The following is a 14,241-nucleotide window of genomic DNA, read 5'->3' as shown; positions in this document are numbered from 1 at the left end:
TGGTGGCGGATTTGCGGCGTCACGCCGTTACGGGACAGCGTTACAACGACGTCCGGGTGTGTCTCAACCCGGACCGCAGTTGACGGAGCATTCCCGCCAGAGGACGATTTAAGAAGACCTGCCAACCAAACATCGAACTTTCTGAGAACTCGTGTCTTCCTCATCCTCCAGTCCCCTAGCGAGATGCAAATAATCTGCATCTGAAATCCCTTTATCACCATCTCCTGTTCGCCATCTCTTGTGCTTTTGATATTCAGAGGGCCCGGCTAGCCCCGCTTATCGACTGCGGGACGCGGGCAGGGAATACCTGTCGGAGCAGCAACGATAACTTAACACTTTCGCCGGTGAACTGTTTGACAGGTATTTGCTACATACAACAAGATGGCATCCGATACCGATTCCCTGGTGGACCTTCAGTCCCTCGAAACCGTCTCCGAATACGATGGACATTTGATGTGCCCTATCTGCCACTCTCCTTTCGTTCGCCCTATGCAACTGAGTTGCGATCATATCTTCTGCGAGACCTGCTTAGACACCTGTGCCAGGGCCCTGGACTCTTCGGACAGTATTGTATCTTCCCAATCCCTTCCGGACGACTTCATTTGTCCGACTTGTCGACTTCCTACCACTTCCCCGCCCAAGAGCGCTCCCAGACTCATCGTGGCCATGTGCGACGAAATACTTGTGAAGTGTCCGTGGAGTGACCACGGATGTGACGAGATTATGCAGCGTGGCTATGTACGCTCACACTTGGAAAAACATTGCAATTACAGACTCGTCTCCTGTCCAGACGAGGATTGCGACAAGATGATCCGCAAGAGAGACATAATCCTAGATGGATACTGTTTACACGAGCCAGGGACATGCACAGACTGCGGCGAGGAGGTTATACAATTGATGATTGCCGTACGTATATCGTTTATTTTTCTAGAGATATCCTTTCGGTCACGTTAATAACTTTTCGCAGGAGCACAAGTATAAAACATGTCCCAAAGCAGAAGTAAGATGTTCGGGCTGCGAAGCCGTTTTTTTCCGATGCGACCTTGAGGAGCACAAAAACCGTTGCTTAAAGACTGCTTGCAAAGCGTCAATTTACGGCTGCCGTGCCAGATTGCCTAAGTCCGAGATGGGAACCCACGAACGGGCCTGTCCTCTGGCTAACCTTGGGCCATACCTTGAATCCCAATCAACACGTATCGCTTCAATGGAAACCATGATCAGGCTGCTCCAACAACGGAATGAGGTGCTCGAAGAAGGCATCGCCAGCATCAGATCTGCACTCCAGGCAAACAGCCGGCCGTTGGCAGCTGGAGCAGCTACAAGCTCCCCTGATACTTCGATTGAAAACCAGCGTACCTCTGTTTCAGAACCGATGATCGACACCACAACGCGGGCCGAGTCTTCTACCGCCAATAATACAAACACAACAACCTACCTCCTTTCGATCCATGAATCTCTCCGCGGGGAGGTTACCCAACTCGCCGACGCCTTGTCGGCTCTCGACGCCCGCGCAAACATGACCATACTGAATGAGAACCTCCGGCTCCGAGAAGACATGGCGCACATAAGCGCCGGTCTCAACACCGTCAGAATGCAAGTTCACATGCTCGTTAATTCAACCTTGCAGCAAGGCCAGCAGCGGATGATGGGCACCCGTCCCTCACCAACTCCTGGAAGTAGTGGCGTTAGCGGCTTAAACACACCCGGTCCATCGACATCTGCCAGCCAGGGACGAGGGATTGTGGAGCTGCCAGAGAGATCAAGGAGACTGAGCGATAGCCGAGAAGGCACGAAACTCTGAAACCACCCTGGTAGGGATCCGAGCACATTTTTATGTTTTCTCTCCCTCCGTCTTACAGTATCTTTAATTTTTCCCCTTCTTGAAACGATATCTCTTGTTACTTGTACAGTACGATTGCCGCCTGATATAGGCCAGGTTGATTTAGCATTGAAACCGACGAGAGCACGGGAACGCATGTATGGACAGCATTAATTTACTTTCATGTACAGGGGTACTTTACTTATTAGCTGTACTCACTTATTCTTAAGATACTTCATTAATCTTACTACCCTCGATCCACGCTTCGGAAGCCACAACGTCAACCACATATACAGAATAGATTATATATTCAAATCCTCATCAGCTAGCTGATGGTATCTTTCAGATAAACACTTTACAACGCCACAACAGCAGCCATAGCTGCAGCAACACCGCCGACAAGCCATCCAGTCGTTCCCGTAACCCGGGGTACACCACCCGTGCTCACATCCGTCGCGTCTGCACCACCGGCAGTGGCCGTTGCGTCACCAGTAGGGGTTGCACCACCAGTGGCGGCTGCACCGCCAGTAGCATCTGCGTCAGTAGTGGCGGGGGCAATGTTCTTGAGTTTATCGGCGCCAGCAGTGACGGGCACGGGGTCTAAGGTCATGATCTCAGGATTGGTGAAAACAGTCGAGGTCACCATGGTTGTAACTCGACCACGGATGCTAGCAGAGGCGGAGCCGACGCACTCGGCGCGAGTGGTGCCAAAAAGCTTGCAGTTGATTTCATTCCTGCCTTCGCTGGAGAGTGAAAAAAGAACGGAAGGAGTTAGTATGGTGATGTGTGTATGCGACCAGATAAAAGGCCTTTTTGGGGATTGTAGGAAGACGTACGCTCCGGCAACATGGATGGTGTTGATCAGCTCGTATGTGCTGGGACCTTGGGCAAGGGTTATTCCAGCAGACTCCTTGCAGATATTCACGTCGATTCCGATGGGGCAGAGGGCATAAGAAGTGATTGTGGGTTGCTATTGAAGTAATTCGCGAAAGAGTCAGTCCCGTCGCCTCTTGTGTTGCATGGGAAAAATGAGGAGAAAAGGGCTCAATATCTTACAGCGGCAATCACCGACGCTCCAAGGGTAATGCCCTCGTTCTTCAAGTCGGCTTGAGGCAGCCATAAGCTCACTGTAGGCGTGGGATCAGCGCGCTTTTCTAGCGCGGCGACAGCCAAGTTGCCAAAGAGGCAGGCAGTGAGCAGAGTTATCGATTTGGCGACCATTTTGACAGAGATTTTAAATTAGTTATTAAGTTGAAGAGAAGGTATTATATGAAGAAAGCGAACGAAACGGTGAAGGTGGTCGAAGATTTCTCTTCTCTTCTTCGGGTGTCAAAACGAATGTGGATTATGATTTAGAACGAAAGGACGAAACGTCACAGAACTTGGTGAAAATTTCTTTCCAAGCGACAAGACGGGGGTATCAACAGGGGAAAAGAAGGGAAACCGTCTTCGAGGCGGCGAACCAGACGTTATATCATGGTTCATATATGGCAAAACTGAACGAGTCAGGCGCCAGAATGAATGTCCCTGACTCGGCTAAGAACAAAGAGTTTTGTCATTTTAATGGCGGAGGAACCCCAACTCCGCCAGAGCCACTCACATTGGCAATTTGCCGTTGGAAACGGGGCTGATACCGCAACATCGACGATTTCAGTGGTGGGCGCGCTGGGTTGCGGCCTAAAAACTCCAGATAGTGTGCGACAAGGTTTGCGCCAGCACCGAGATGGCTAGTCGAATGGCAAAAGGGGCCAATCCGACCTGTCCAGGGTCGTCTCGGGGTCTTGATCCATTTTGGACGGGAGAGCTGGGTGCTCAATGTTGGAATGTTGGCGGTGCGGTGGAGGGAGGTGAGAGAAAAAAAAAAAAAAAAAAAGAAAGTAAAGGAAGCAAGGTGCTAACTCAGCATCCAGCCATGTCCCCAGGAACCGTATGTCGAACCCACCGCCGATCAAGACAAATAAGCTTGTTTAGGAGCTTAACTTGAGCTTGATCTCGAAAATCTCCCCCTTACGGGGTACATACACCTCTCCCAGCAAAGACTACGATAAAGGACAACCAACATATCCTTTACACGAAAGCTTTTGCTTTCCCAGAAAGATATCCGTCACTCACCAAGCGTCGTCAAAATCCCCCTGCAGAGATAATAACCCTGGGCTCAAGCCAGACCCGACAGGGAGAGAGAGACGATCCAGAGGGCGATCATGCCCATCAACCAATCCATCGGCGTGCAACCCCCATTTTTTTTTTTTTTTTTTTTTTTTTTTTTTCTCTTAATTTTTTGCGTCCATTGCAGACATACATCAACCATCTCTTCTACAAGCTTTTCTTCGGATAGGATCCGAGAAGTGAGCTCAGGGCGGATGCAACCAACAGCAGAGAAAACGCCTCAAGTAGCGTAGTCGCCTGGTAAGCAGGGGGGTGAAGACCACCAATTCGCCGGGGAAGAAACTGTTCATCAGCTTTCATTAACTACTCCGTACGGGCGCAGAGTTTCCGTTCCAAATTCCGATCGTCTCTGTCCAGCACGACTCAGCCTCCTGTGGCTGGGTGGGTCGTCACTTTGCGGCTCCGCTGTTGCACCTGGCCAATCACACGCGGAATCTAGGTACTAGCGCAATCTAGGGTTTGCCAAGAGCGGGTATTACACAAAAAGGGAAACGCCAAGCCTACGATGGTTAGGATTACTCAGCAGGTGTGGCTGGCACGGATTGGAACCCGTTCAGTCTGCACGGAGTTTGTCGACTGCGCGCATCTTGGTTGATGTATTTACACTCATGAAACAACAAGCATTGTGCTTTCGTGCCTAGACACCTTGAAATGACGATGGCAAATTTCCCCCATTCTATGGAGCATAAACCTGGAAACCTGGGTTATCCTTTCGGTCCTAACCCCTGCTATAACCACTATAATAATCATACGTGTGCGCGCCATGCGTTGGAGGCTGATAAACCCCATGGCCGTCCCCAGAGCCGGGTTGCCGCTGCTGGTGGTACTGTTCATAGCCTGCTGGTGGCGGAACGGAGAAGCCAGCATCATGTCCAGTTCCAGAGGAATAATGCTGCTGCTGCTGCTGCTGCTCTCCGACCTGCGCGTATGCTGGAGTCCCTATATACGGTGGCTGTTGACCGGTGCCGTCGTTGGGTTCGTCGGGCATTTCACGCTTCCCATGACCACCGGGTATGAAGCTTGAGAGTTTGTTCAAATTGGACATTCCGAGAATGGGCAGGCTCGAGAGCTTGTCCCACGGCATGCCGGACGAACCCGACGACCCGGAGTGAGACTGGTGGCTCTGGGACCCCCCTGTCAACCCAGCGAGAGCAGACAGGCCAGGGATGTTAGCAAATGAACTGGTCGGTTGCGGCTGACCATGCCCGCCATAAGGAGGAGGAGGAGCTTGGTGGGGCTGGCTGTGAGCATGTACATGCCCATGCCCATGGCCGTGGCTGTGTCCATGTCCGTGTCCATGACTTCCATCAACGGTGTGATTCTTTCCCGCCCTCACACTCTCTGCGCTTAGGATATGGTCCAAGCTTGCCCCTCTATCATGTCTTGAAAACGCCCACTGCTGCACTACCTCAAACATCGTCCGATGGGCTTCATTGTTCATATCTCGCAATGCCGGGTGGTGGAAGACACTGACACAGTCGTTCAGGACATGATCAACCGGAAAATCGGCGTGTTGCCACGCGTACAGAACCCGCGGGACAACAAACTTAAGAATGGCCGCTGCAACGCCCCCAGCAGGCTCGTTGAGAATGTTGGAAAAGTGATCCTTCGAAAGGAGAGAGTGCGTCGGGTCGGTGCAGTGGGGGTCGGTCCATGGTTCAAACTGGTGCTGTGCTGAGGAGTTGATAACCTCGGAGGATCCTAGATGCAGTTTTTTCGACGCAAACGTGATAAGGGGCCGTACAAATGGAGCTAAAAGGGAATAGACAAACACGGTCAGTGTCTCAGAGATTTTTTCCATCAACGACTCAAGTCCGGGGATCTTTTCCACTACGCTGCTGACTCTTCGAACAACCTTGTCTCTAAAAACAAGTATGGGATAGATCTGGGAGATTGTCTTTTGAGGGTCAAAATCGGGCATTCCTGGAATGTTAGCACCGTTTTGACCGGGAGCCCGAGTATCATCATAGTAGCCCGCCCCTTGTCCGTGACCATCATCATTGAAGCCTCGCGACGCACCATAACCTCCATGGTGCGATTGGTATTGCTGGTTAGCCTGTGCCTGGGCCTGCGACTGCTGCTGCAACTGCTGGGCTTCAGTAATAAGATCTCCCATTCCAGGGACATTCCCAAGCATATTGGTCAATCCGTTCAATGGCGCCGAAGATCCACTAGCTTGAGCACTTCCAAAAGCATTGTCTGCCTCGTCAATTTCCGACTGGGCGAAATGGTCCGTGGCCTCGCCCAAGACTGAATGGAAAAAGTCAACCATGCCAAATGTTCCTGTGACCAAAGGAAAGATATGCTTCCCCCGAACGGTCATCATCGTTTTCGTTCCGGTATGCGGGAAAACGTTATACATGCCCATTTCGCGCAACACGAGTTCACAATAATTCGTATGAGCGCCGAAATCCTCCAGCGTATGCAAGCCTTGACCAAGGCATCTTAACGCTTCATATAGATCTTCTTCGCGGCCCTTCTTATGGCCCCCCTTGGTGTAAAGCCTTCCGAAGTGGATGCTACGGGCAAAGCTGTACCTCACGTATCCTGCACTGGTGGCCCAGTCACCTCGTTCATTCGCAATGTAATTTTTCATCCCAGTTTCCAGATCGATGTCCAACTCAACTTGCCTCACTGGTCCACGCAAGCGCGCATCATATTGCCTAGCATCCTTGTTGTCGGCATAGTCCTTTGGGTTGCTAGGTCGTGTCAGCAACAGGCGATTCATTATTCTCCAGGATCCACACACTCAATATGCTCTTCCGGTCGATACACTCCTAGTCTTTCGGCCGTAACTTCAAATTCCCCGGTAGCATATCCAAAGCTCATGAACGAAAGAATCCACACCAGAACGCGGATGGTCTCAGATTGTAGTTTCTGCAAAGTTCCTACGTCCATGGCTTGCGAGCTTCAAGGTACTGCTGTCAGCATATATTCACACACACCCACACACAATATTAATCCTCCCTCATGGCAGAGAGCTTGAGAACATCTAGGAGAAATTGCTTGGTTCATAGACACAGAAAAATAAGAAGCGGGAAAAGACTCACTAATCGCGTAACCAGTTTCCAAAATACACTCTCTTGACCATATTTGACGTCCACTTGTGACCCTTGATAAAGGCCAGCGTCTTGAGCATATCTTCAATGTCGCCATGGCGCCAGTTTTTGCCCTCGATTTTAGAAATAGACGCGATATCTGATTCCAAACGGTTAGCCATTTGAGACAACCTTATCGGTCGGTCCGCAGTGCACGTTGCCGAGCAGCAAGTCAACTTACTTCCAGCTCCAAAAGCATTAACCTGCGAAGGGAGGAGGACGAGTATGACGGCGATGATCAGGAATGCAGGCTTGACGCCTGCGATATATGAGCCCATCGTGCTTTGATAACTATCGAAACACAGGAGACCGAGAATTTTTGAGGAAGGTTGGCTGGTTAGTTAAGTAACTGACAGCTTGCCTGCAGACTACAGGATGGGTTGTTCCCCCGCTTAGGCAATTTCAGCTGTGCTCAACGTGCCAACTACGTAAGAAGGTTCGTATTCGCACGTGTATCGCGTGGTCTCCGATGTTTTTGCTTTGCGGATTAATCGGCTTCATGCAAGTCAAATGGTGGGGTTCCCATATGATGAACACTTCAAATATGCAGTAACCCTTTATTTTTATTTTTTTTTATTTTTATATTTTTTTGTTTTTACTTTTTTTTTGTGACAGACAACACATCCGACCTGAAGCACTTGGCTGTGTGCCCTACAGCCAACCCGAAGCCAAGAAGACCTGGGGGCTGGCACCAAGCGATTCGTTGGACTGGGGGTCGCAGCCCTACAGCTTCTGTACGGTGAAACGCAGAGGAAGAGGAAAATAGGGGTAATGGTGAGATGTCAAAGTCGCTGGCATCTATTTACGTATGCCTTTATGTATCTCTGTCAACTAGTATCAAGAAGCAATAGCTATCAACATCTTAAGGCTCTGAAATCATGAATTTCGATCTTGAGGCCATCAACCAAATCATTGTTCCTCTTTTTTTTTTTTTTTTTTTTCCCCCTTCTACTTCTTTTGCTTTCCATTCTTCGAGAAACTTCCCGATGAATCGACTGACTCGTCATCAGTGTTATAGGCTTTAAACTCAAGTAGATGAAATTTGATTCGCTTTATCATCAACGGCCTTTGGCAAAACCCTTCAATAGTCAAATCACTGTCCCAAACTTCGCAATCGATCTTGCTCCTCAGGTTTGAGTGCCGCAAAGATCTCCTGGAACCCAGGCTTAGCGGCCTCCTCACGGAAGAACTGGGACAAGTGTGCCTGTGTCTCGTCGTCACGCTGACGGAAAACATCACCCTCCCCGAACGCCATCAATTCCTGTTTCGTAATACCAAGACCCAGGTCAAGAATGTTGGAAGGAACATCTTCCCAATCATCGTTCTCATCATCGCTTTCAAGGTCTTCAGTACCTACAACAGATCCAGCGGCGTTGATCCCCTTCATGCCAGATGCCGAAGAAAGCTCTTCAACGAGAATTTTAATGATCTTCAAGGGAGCGGGAATGATGGTATACTGGTCTGGATTGAGTCGAGACTGAGAACGTGTCTTAATTCGGCCAGTATCCTGGATGATAAGGTCACCTTTAACTTGCACTTCAGAGATCCGCTGGTCTCCAAGCGCATAAAGCTTCGCAAGAGCAATCACATTCTGCCTGATTTCGTCAAAGCCGACGAAGTTGACGGAGCTTTCGAGCCATTTGCTGAGCACGACATTTAGCCCGGAGCTACCGCCGATATCGAGCTGTGCAAGGAAGTCGATGACATCTCGAGTACTAACAAGAGACAACCGCGCGAATACTAGGATCAAGCTCTGGATGAATTGTGCCTGTTCTGCCGTGGCGAGACGTTGTGCTACTGCACGAAGGAGTTGGGGAAGGAATGGCCCAAGCTTCTCAGCACCAGCTTTTTCAACCAGTTCGGCGGCCAATGCGCCAACCTCAGCTGCAGCGCTGTCTTCCACGGTTTCACCCAAAAGGCGACTAATAATAATTAGCGCACTTTCGACTCCGTCCTTGCCGGTCTGAGGATCGCGCCAAGCAAAGAACTGGTTAGGGTCGTGTGCCAGCATGTGTTTAACAGCCAGAGTCGCCGGAGGTAGAAGGTCAGGCTCTGTGGACGCAAGCAACAAGCGGTTTAGCTTAGGCATCACCGACGCGACAAGCCCCTGAGGAAGTGGCTCCAAGCCATTTTCAGCAAGGGCACGTAGCAGCTCAACCGCTAGATTAGTCAAAGCACTTTCTTGTGTCAAATTGCCAATGTCAATGGCTCCGTTCAAAGATGGCAAGACTTTCTCGCAGAGACGGATATATGCGTCGGCGCCCTGTTCGGCAATGTGCTGCACAATTTCTTCAAAGGTCTCAGTCACTATCATTCCCAGCTGGAAGTTGCTTGCTCCGTTGCTTGCAATGTTGAACAGGAGATCAAGGGCCACAGAAGAAAGAACGACGCCAGGGTCAATCATAATAGCATCTCGAACCGCGTTAGCCAAGGTAAATTTGAGATCATCTCCTTCAGTCATATCACGGAGGTCATGGGAGGCAATGTAGTCGGACAAAGTGCCAATCATCTGGAGCTGAACCGGCATTGTCAATGCCTGTGGAAGGTTAGGCAATAAGTCTTGCAACGCGCAAATGCAAGCTACTTGAACAACGTCGGAGGAATCGCTAGAGATAGCTTTGACAATTGCTTCTAGATATGACAATGCCGTTTGATGGAAGCCTTCGCCAGCCGTCATTGACACTTTACCGGCCAAAAGATACCCACGAGCCCGGAGGAATACGTCATCTTGCTGTATGCAAAACTGGATGAAGTTGTTGAACCCGTTGGCAATGTCTAGCGGAATGTTTTCAGAAACTTCGTGAAAGTCTCGAAGCAACTGATTGACTACATAAAGCGCAGCTTCTCGTAATTTCCAGCTATATCGTAACTGTTAGCAGCCTTTGCTTTAAAAAAAAAAAAAAAAAGTGGAAGAGAGAGAGAAGAAAAAAGGGAATAAGAATAAAGAGACGGGGAGAATACCTCGAAGTTGTGTCAGAGAAGACGACATTGATATGTGCAAGAAGAGCTTTAACAACCGTCACTTTGAGCCATTCGCCCAACTTGATAACCACGTCGCCACTGCAGGTTCTAGGAGTATAATTTGATGTCACAGAACTCTCTTCAGAGATATACAAATTTACATCGATATCCCACAATCCTTCCTCTTCCGTAGAAATCTGAGCGTATGAGATGGCGAGCTTGAGAACGTCTGGAAGCCAACTGGTGGTTGTAGCTGCACTCCCTGCAGCCTGTAGTTGATTTTGAAGCTCAGTTCTGACTGGAGGGGCGCGTAGCAAGCTCTGCATAAAATCCAATTCCTCCAGAACCAGAAAATCGAGTGTATAAGGCAGGCCGTCTGCATCCTCCAATCTACCCTGTCTTTCGTCCTGAATGTAAAGATCATAGTATACGGCTTGAAGGGTAGATAGTTCGGTCCATATCGTAGTGAAGAGAGCAGTGCTATGCGGGGTAAGGAGAGTTGGAAAGACATTACGGATTTTCATCAAAGTCTGGAGGACAGGGGTAAATTAGCTCAAGTACGATTATGATCGATATGCAGGAGAGTAAGTACTACCTTAACAACCTGTAACTTCAATGCAATCAAGCCCCGCCACTGAGTTGGTCCTTGGGCGTCTGAAGCTTCTTCCTCTTCAGTTGGTGTCGGAGGAAGTGGCTCCTTCAAGGTAGCAATAAAGAATGGCGACCATCCATTTAATGCTTCATCCATGAATTGCTTGACCTCCGCCTTGTGCTGCTCCAACACCATCTCCAAAGTGTCGAAACACGCACGAAAGACGGATACGGCAAGTGCACGTAAGGTCGCTTTCCGGGCGCCATTAGTTGCAACGTTGAAAACAGTCGAGACCAGTTCTCGAGCAACCTTGAAGAACTGTTCTTCACTGAATCCCGTTTCAACAAGGTCCGAGAGAACCCTGAGCGCTCCGTGCAGCTGAGTGTCATTGCTTGTGGGAATCACTTGAAGCAGGGTCGGCAGCAGATCGGGCCACTCGTCTGGGAAGTCTGCACTGGCGATCTTGCTGACGACATAGCTCGCCGACGCCTTGACTTTTCGGTCGTCTTCAAGAGAGATGGCCAGCTCGAGCAGGACGCGTCGCAGGTGGACTTTGTTCGCGTCATTGACGAGGACCTGGCCCTTGAATTCATCCAGCTGTGACGACCATGCCGACACGATGAAAGTCCGAAGGATTAATAGCGCGGATTGTCGTAAGGGGACGGGTACGGAGGTATGAGAAGCGATTGACGCGAGGGAGAGCGGGAAGTGCTCGTTGGTGTAAAGGCCAAGAAGCCGCCCCTCTGCATTCTTGCGCGTCGCGGGAGCGGGCGACTGGGTGTCTGAGAGGAGCTGGAGGAGCTGCTGCTCCATGTTGCCCTGGAGAATATACGTTGATATTTTTAGAATTAAGAGCAAGGAATTGAGTTGGAGCTCGAGATTGGTTGTTGACGAAGAATGCTGGGTGGTGGTGTGGTGATGACATGTGAGGGGGGCGGAAGCCTAAACTTCGACCTAATCATCGACGTGGGTGACGCCCAGGGGCCTCCAGCGCGTCGAGGCCCGGGAGCAATCCTTGACCCTTCTCGTCGAATTTCGACTGGCTCCAAGCCGCATTACTACCAAGCTCCGAGGAGCTTGAACAAGAGGTTTACAGGGCCATTCTAGCAGTAATTGGTCGATCCAGGAGGCACCGGTGATGGGGCTGCTTGTACTCCGTAGACTCGGACTGAAACCAGGTCGCTCTCGGTTAAGATGCAAACAAAAAAATGATATGCTCGGTACTCTGGCTGCAACGTGCAGCTCGATTCTCTGATCAGGCATTCCTATTGAGCAAATATGTGAATACAGGAAAAGCCAAGGACGCAATCGACGCCCAAAATTTCCTCCAGAGGGGACTCAACCTGCTTCTTGTCCGACGCGGCAGAGATTGATAGCCAGAGCCCATAGCTCAAACGGATATGAGCTCCTAACCAATAGTAAACCAATCCACAGCAAACAAGGCTTATGGAATCACACAGTGAAATCTATCTCATGCCGTTCTTCCGGCCTGCGTCCAGGTATCTGGATTGCTCCCGAATTCTCCTGTTCTCGACGAATGTTCAACCCCTCAGCAACTGGAAACAATGAAAACTGCTGAGCCGCAGGGCGGGTTTCAAAAATTTTGCCTCCAAAATTAATCGCAGAATGCCAAAGCCTTCTCTTTTGTAGCTCGTGGGTTGAAGCTCCCCTCGCGCTTATTACACCGGTCAAAAATGCTCCCCTAGGCTCCGCTAGGGACGATCACTCGCCAAGAAAGCCGCTGGCGTCCTCGATGCCATGTTATCCGAGACATTGACGAACTTTAAAGAGCCTGAGATGGAGCACAGACGGGGCTTCTCAGCCGCGAAATTTGTGGAGAGAAATGAGGAAGACCGAGGCACCCCATGACCCCAATTCACCACAATACCTGCCTCTTACCATCGCAGAGAAAGAAAAAGGGCCATTTTTTTGGGGTACGTTGCTCACGGGGTCATAGATTCGTTTTCTTTTTCTTTTCTTTTCTTTTTTTTCTCGGGTGAGGCGAGCCTGCTAGTCAACGAGAGGTCTAAAATGGGCCGGTTGGCGTCGACGCTGCCGCTAAAATTAACCTTATCTTGTTCGACGACCCGCTATCCATTATGCCAATCCATGCGGGCCTTTCGGGATGTTTGATCACATCCGTCACTTTAGCTGTAAGCGCCGTAGAATAGAGAGCACGCGTTGTCTGCTTCGACTGGGGATTGGAGGCGCCGTCCAGTTTCTTGTCCCGAGTTGTGGCCCTAGAGAACGATCCAGAACCTGGGAAGATAATTACCTGGAGGGGAAAAAACAATCAAAAAAATAAATAAATAAAGAAAGAAAGAAAAAAGAAAAAAGAAAAAGAAAAGAAGAGTCGAGATTTCCCTCGTGCTGTGCAGGGCAAGGTTCATTAACCTTAGGTGCATCGGCCAGAGGTGAAACGTGGATTCGGCCATGGGTGAAATGCAGATCGAGACAACTTAAAAGAAGTGGTAGGGCCAAAGCGTAGTCATATGGCGAGTCGCATACATACAGATGTGTCTGTTTGCATTATATCCAATCCCCTTCCAGAGTGCACCGAGATATCGATCAATCATCAAGGACAGTGCAGGGAAAAAAAAAGTAATACCGTCGCGCCACAATGGGCCGGCTTGCAGGTCACCAATGCGCAACCATTATCGTCCCTGCTTCGCCGTGAAAAAAAAAACAAGTGGCAGACTCATCCTGACGTGGCAGCTCTGTAAGAATCAACCATGGGCTTCAGATTGGGGTTCTGGCCTCTCCTTGTACCCAGGCCAGCAAACTGAGGGTTTTCGAGGCATTTAATGCTGCCTTTAGGGCTGAGAGCAACTGAGCGTCAGCGCGGGGGTTGGAGGTGAGATGGGACGGATCCCCAGGCATGTTGCAAGACAAGGCAACCATTTGCATGTATATACTGCGTATGGAGTACCCGGCACTCTTTACCGGGTAGAGTAACCATGGGATTGACCATTGCGCAAGACGGGATGCACTGGTTCTTCTCACGGCTCGCAGGACTCGAAATCTATGCATGATCAGTGGCTGGTGATGGTTAGTACATACATACGCCATAGTTGAAAGTGGAATTTCCGGGAAAAAAGATCGAAGTTCTTTTCCCAAAAGGCATACATCCGCTGCCGGGAGGCGATCGCCATCAAGCCATTTCCACTAATCTTCCCCCCCTCCCCACCCGCCGGGCTCAGGAGGTTTGAACATTGAAGATCGTCCACGGTCGGTGATCTCATCCACCCACCAGGCACGTGATGGATTACGATATCTTGTCTGTCAACAAGGAGAGAAGATCACCATCCAACTTCAATTCTCCTTCTCTCGTTTTCACACAAAAGCACGCTCCTCTGCTCTCTGATTCTCCTCCGATCCACTGTTCTTTTGGTCATGCTTCACTCCTCCAGCAGTGGTTCGCCGCCTTCACACTCTTTCTTCTTGCTGACTGCTGCTGTTTCTCTGTTATCAGACTCAGTGTCCTGTGACTCCTTCAGCAGACGCGCTCCAGAATACCCCGTTCCTCCAGGAACACTCAACCCTGGTCTCAGCGTTGAAGAGCTGAAAGGGCCAGCATAGGCCTCAGTTGCTGAAAAGCGTGTCAT

At 50.0% G+C, this 14,241-nt stretch overlaps 5 protein-coding genes across 5 annotated transcripts; 1 reads left to right on the top strand and 4 right to left on the bottom strand.

Moving 5' to 3' along the window:
* Window positions 1-179: 179 nt before the first annotated feature.
* CIMG_00301 (TRAF-type zinc finger protein) lies at window positions 180-2,083 on the top strand. Its single transcript, XM_001246529.2, has 2 exons — window positions 180-906; window positions 968-2,083. Exons 1-2 carry the CDS (start codon window positions 382-384, stop codon window positions 1,799-1,801), a joined length of 1,359 nt encoding a protein of 452 aa, XP_001246530.1. The 5' UTR covers window positions 180-381; the 3' UTR covers window positions 1,802-2,083.
* CIMG_00302 (uncharacterized protein) lies at window positions 2,065-3,316 on the bottom strand. Its single transcript, XM_001246530.2, has 3 exons — window positions 2,876-3,316; window positions 2,656-2,789; window positions 2,065-2,562 (listed from the first exon to the last, which is right to left on the bottom strand). Exons 1-3 carry the CDS (start codon window positions 3,038-3,040, stop codon window positions 2,175-2,177), a joined length of 687 nt encoding a protein of 228 aa, XP_001246531.1. The 5' UTR covers window positions 3,041-3,316; the 3' UTR covers window positions 2,065-2,174.
* A 1,234-nt stretch (window positions 3,317-4,550) lies between these two features.
* CIMG_00303 (HET-C domain-containing protein HetC) lies at window positions 4,551-7,386 on the bottom strand. Its single transcript, XM_001246531.2, has 4 exons — window positions 7,265-7,386; window positions 7,036-7,183; window positions 6,735-6,893; window positions 4,551-6,684 (listed from the first exon to the last, which is right to left on the bottom strand). Exons 1-4 carry the CDS (start codon window positions 7,359-7,361, stop codon window positions 4,704-4,706), a joined length of 2,385 nt encoding a protein of 794 aa, XP_001246532.1. The 5' UTR covers window positions 7,362-7,386; the 3' UTR covers window positions 4,551-4,703.
* A 464-nt stretch (window positions 7,387-7,850) lies between these two features.
* Window positions 7,851-11,537, bottom strand: CIMG_00304 (importin beta-5 subunit). Its single transcript, XM_001246532.2, has 3 exons — window positions 10,640-11,537; window positions 10,045-10,574; window positions 7,851-9,941 (listed from the first exon to the last, which is right to left on the bottom strand). Exons 1-3 carry the CDS (start codon window positions 11,447-11,449, stop codon window positions 8,177-8,179), a joined length of 3,105 nt encoding a protein of 1,034 aa, XP_001246533.1. The 5' UTR covers window positions 11,450-11,537; the 3' UTR covers window positions 7,851-8,176.
* A 1,568-nt stretch (window positions 11,538-13,105) lies between these two features.
* CIMG_10521 (uncharacterized protein) lies at window positions 13,106-14,236 on the bottom strand. The gene is made up of 2 exons (XM_012358809.1): window positions 13,763-14,236; window positions 13,106-13,675 (listed from the first exon to the last, which is right to left on the bottom strand). Exon 2 carries the CDS (start codon window positions 13,664-13,666, stop codon window positions 13,376-13,378), a length of 291 nt encoding a protein of 96 aa, XP_012214232.1. The 5' UTR covers window positions 13,667-13,675; window positions 13,763-14,236; the 3' UTR covers window positions 13,106-13,375.
* Between the last annotated feature and the right edge of the window lie 5 nt (window positions 14,237-14,241).

This window comes from Coccidioides immitis, assembly GCF_000149335.2.
Source record: "Coccidioides immitis RS genomic scaffold supercont3.1, whole genome shotgun sequence".
In the NCBI taxonomy this organism is placed as follows: Eukaryota; Fungi; Ascomycota; class Eurotiomycetes; order Onygenales; family Onygenaceae; genus Coccidioides; species Coccidioides immitis.
Note: the sequence above shows the minus strand (reverse complement) of the source record. Positions and strands in the feature narration are given on the sequence as shown.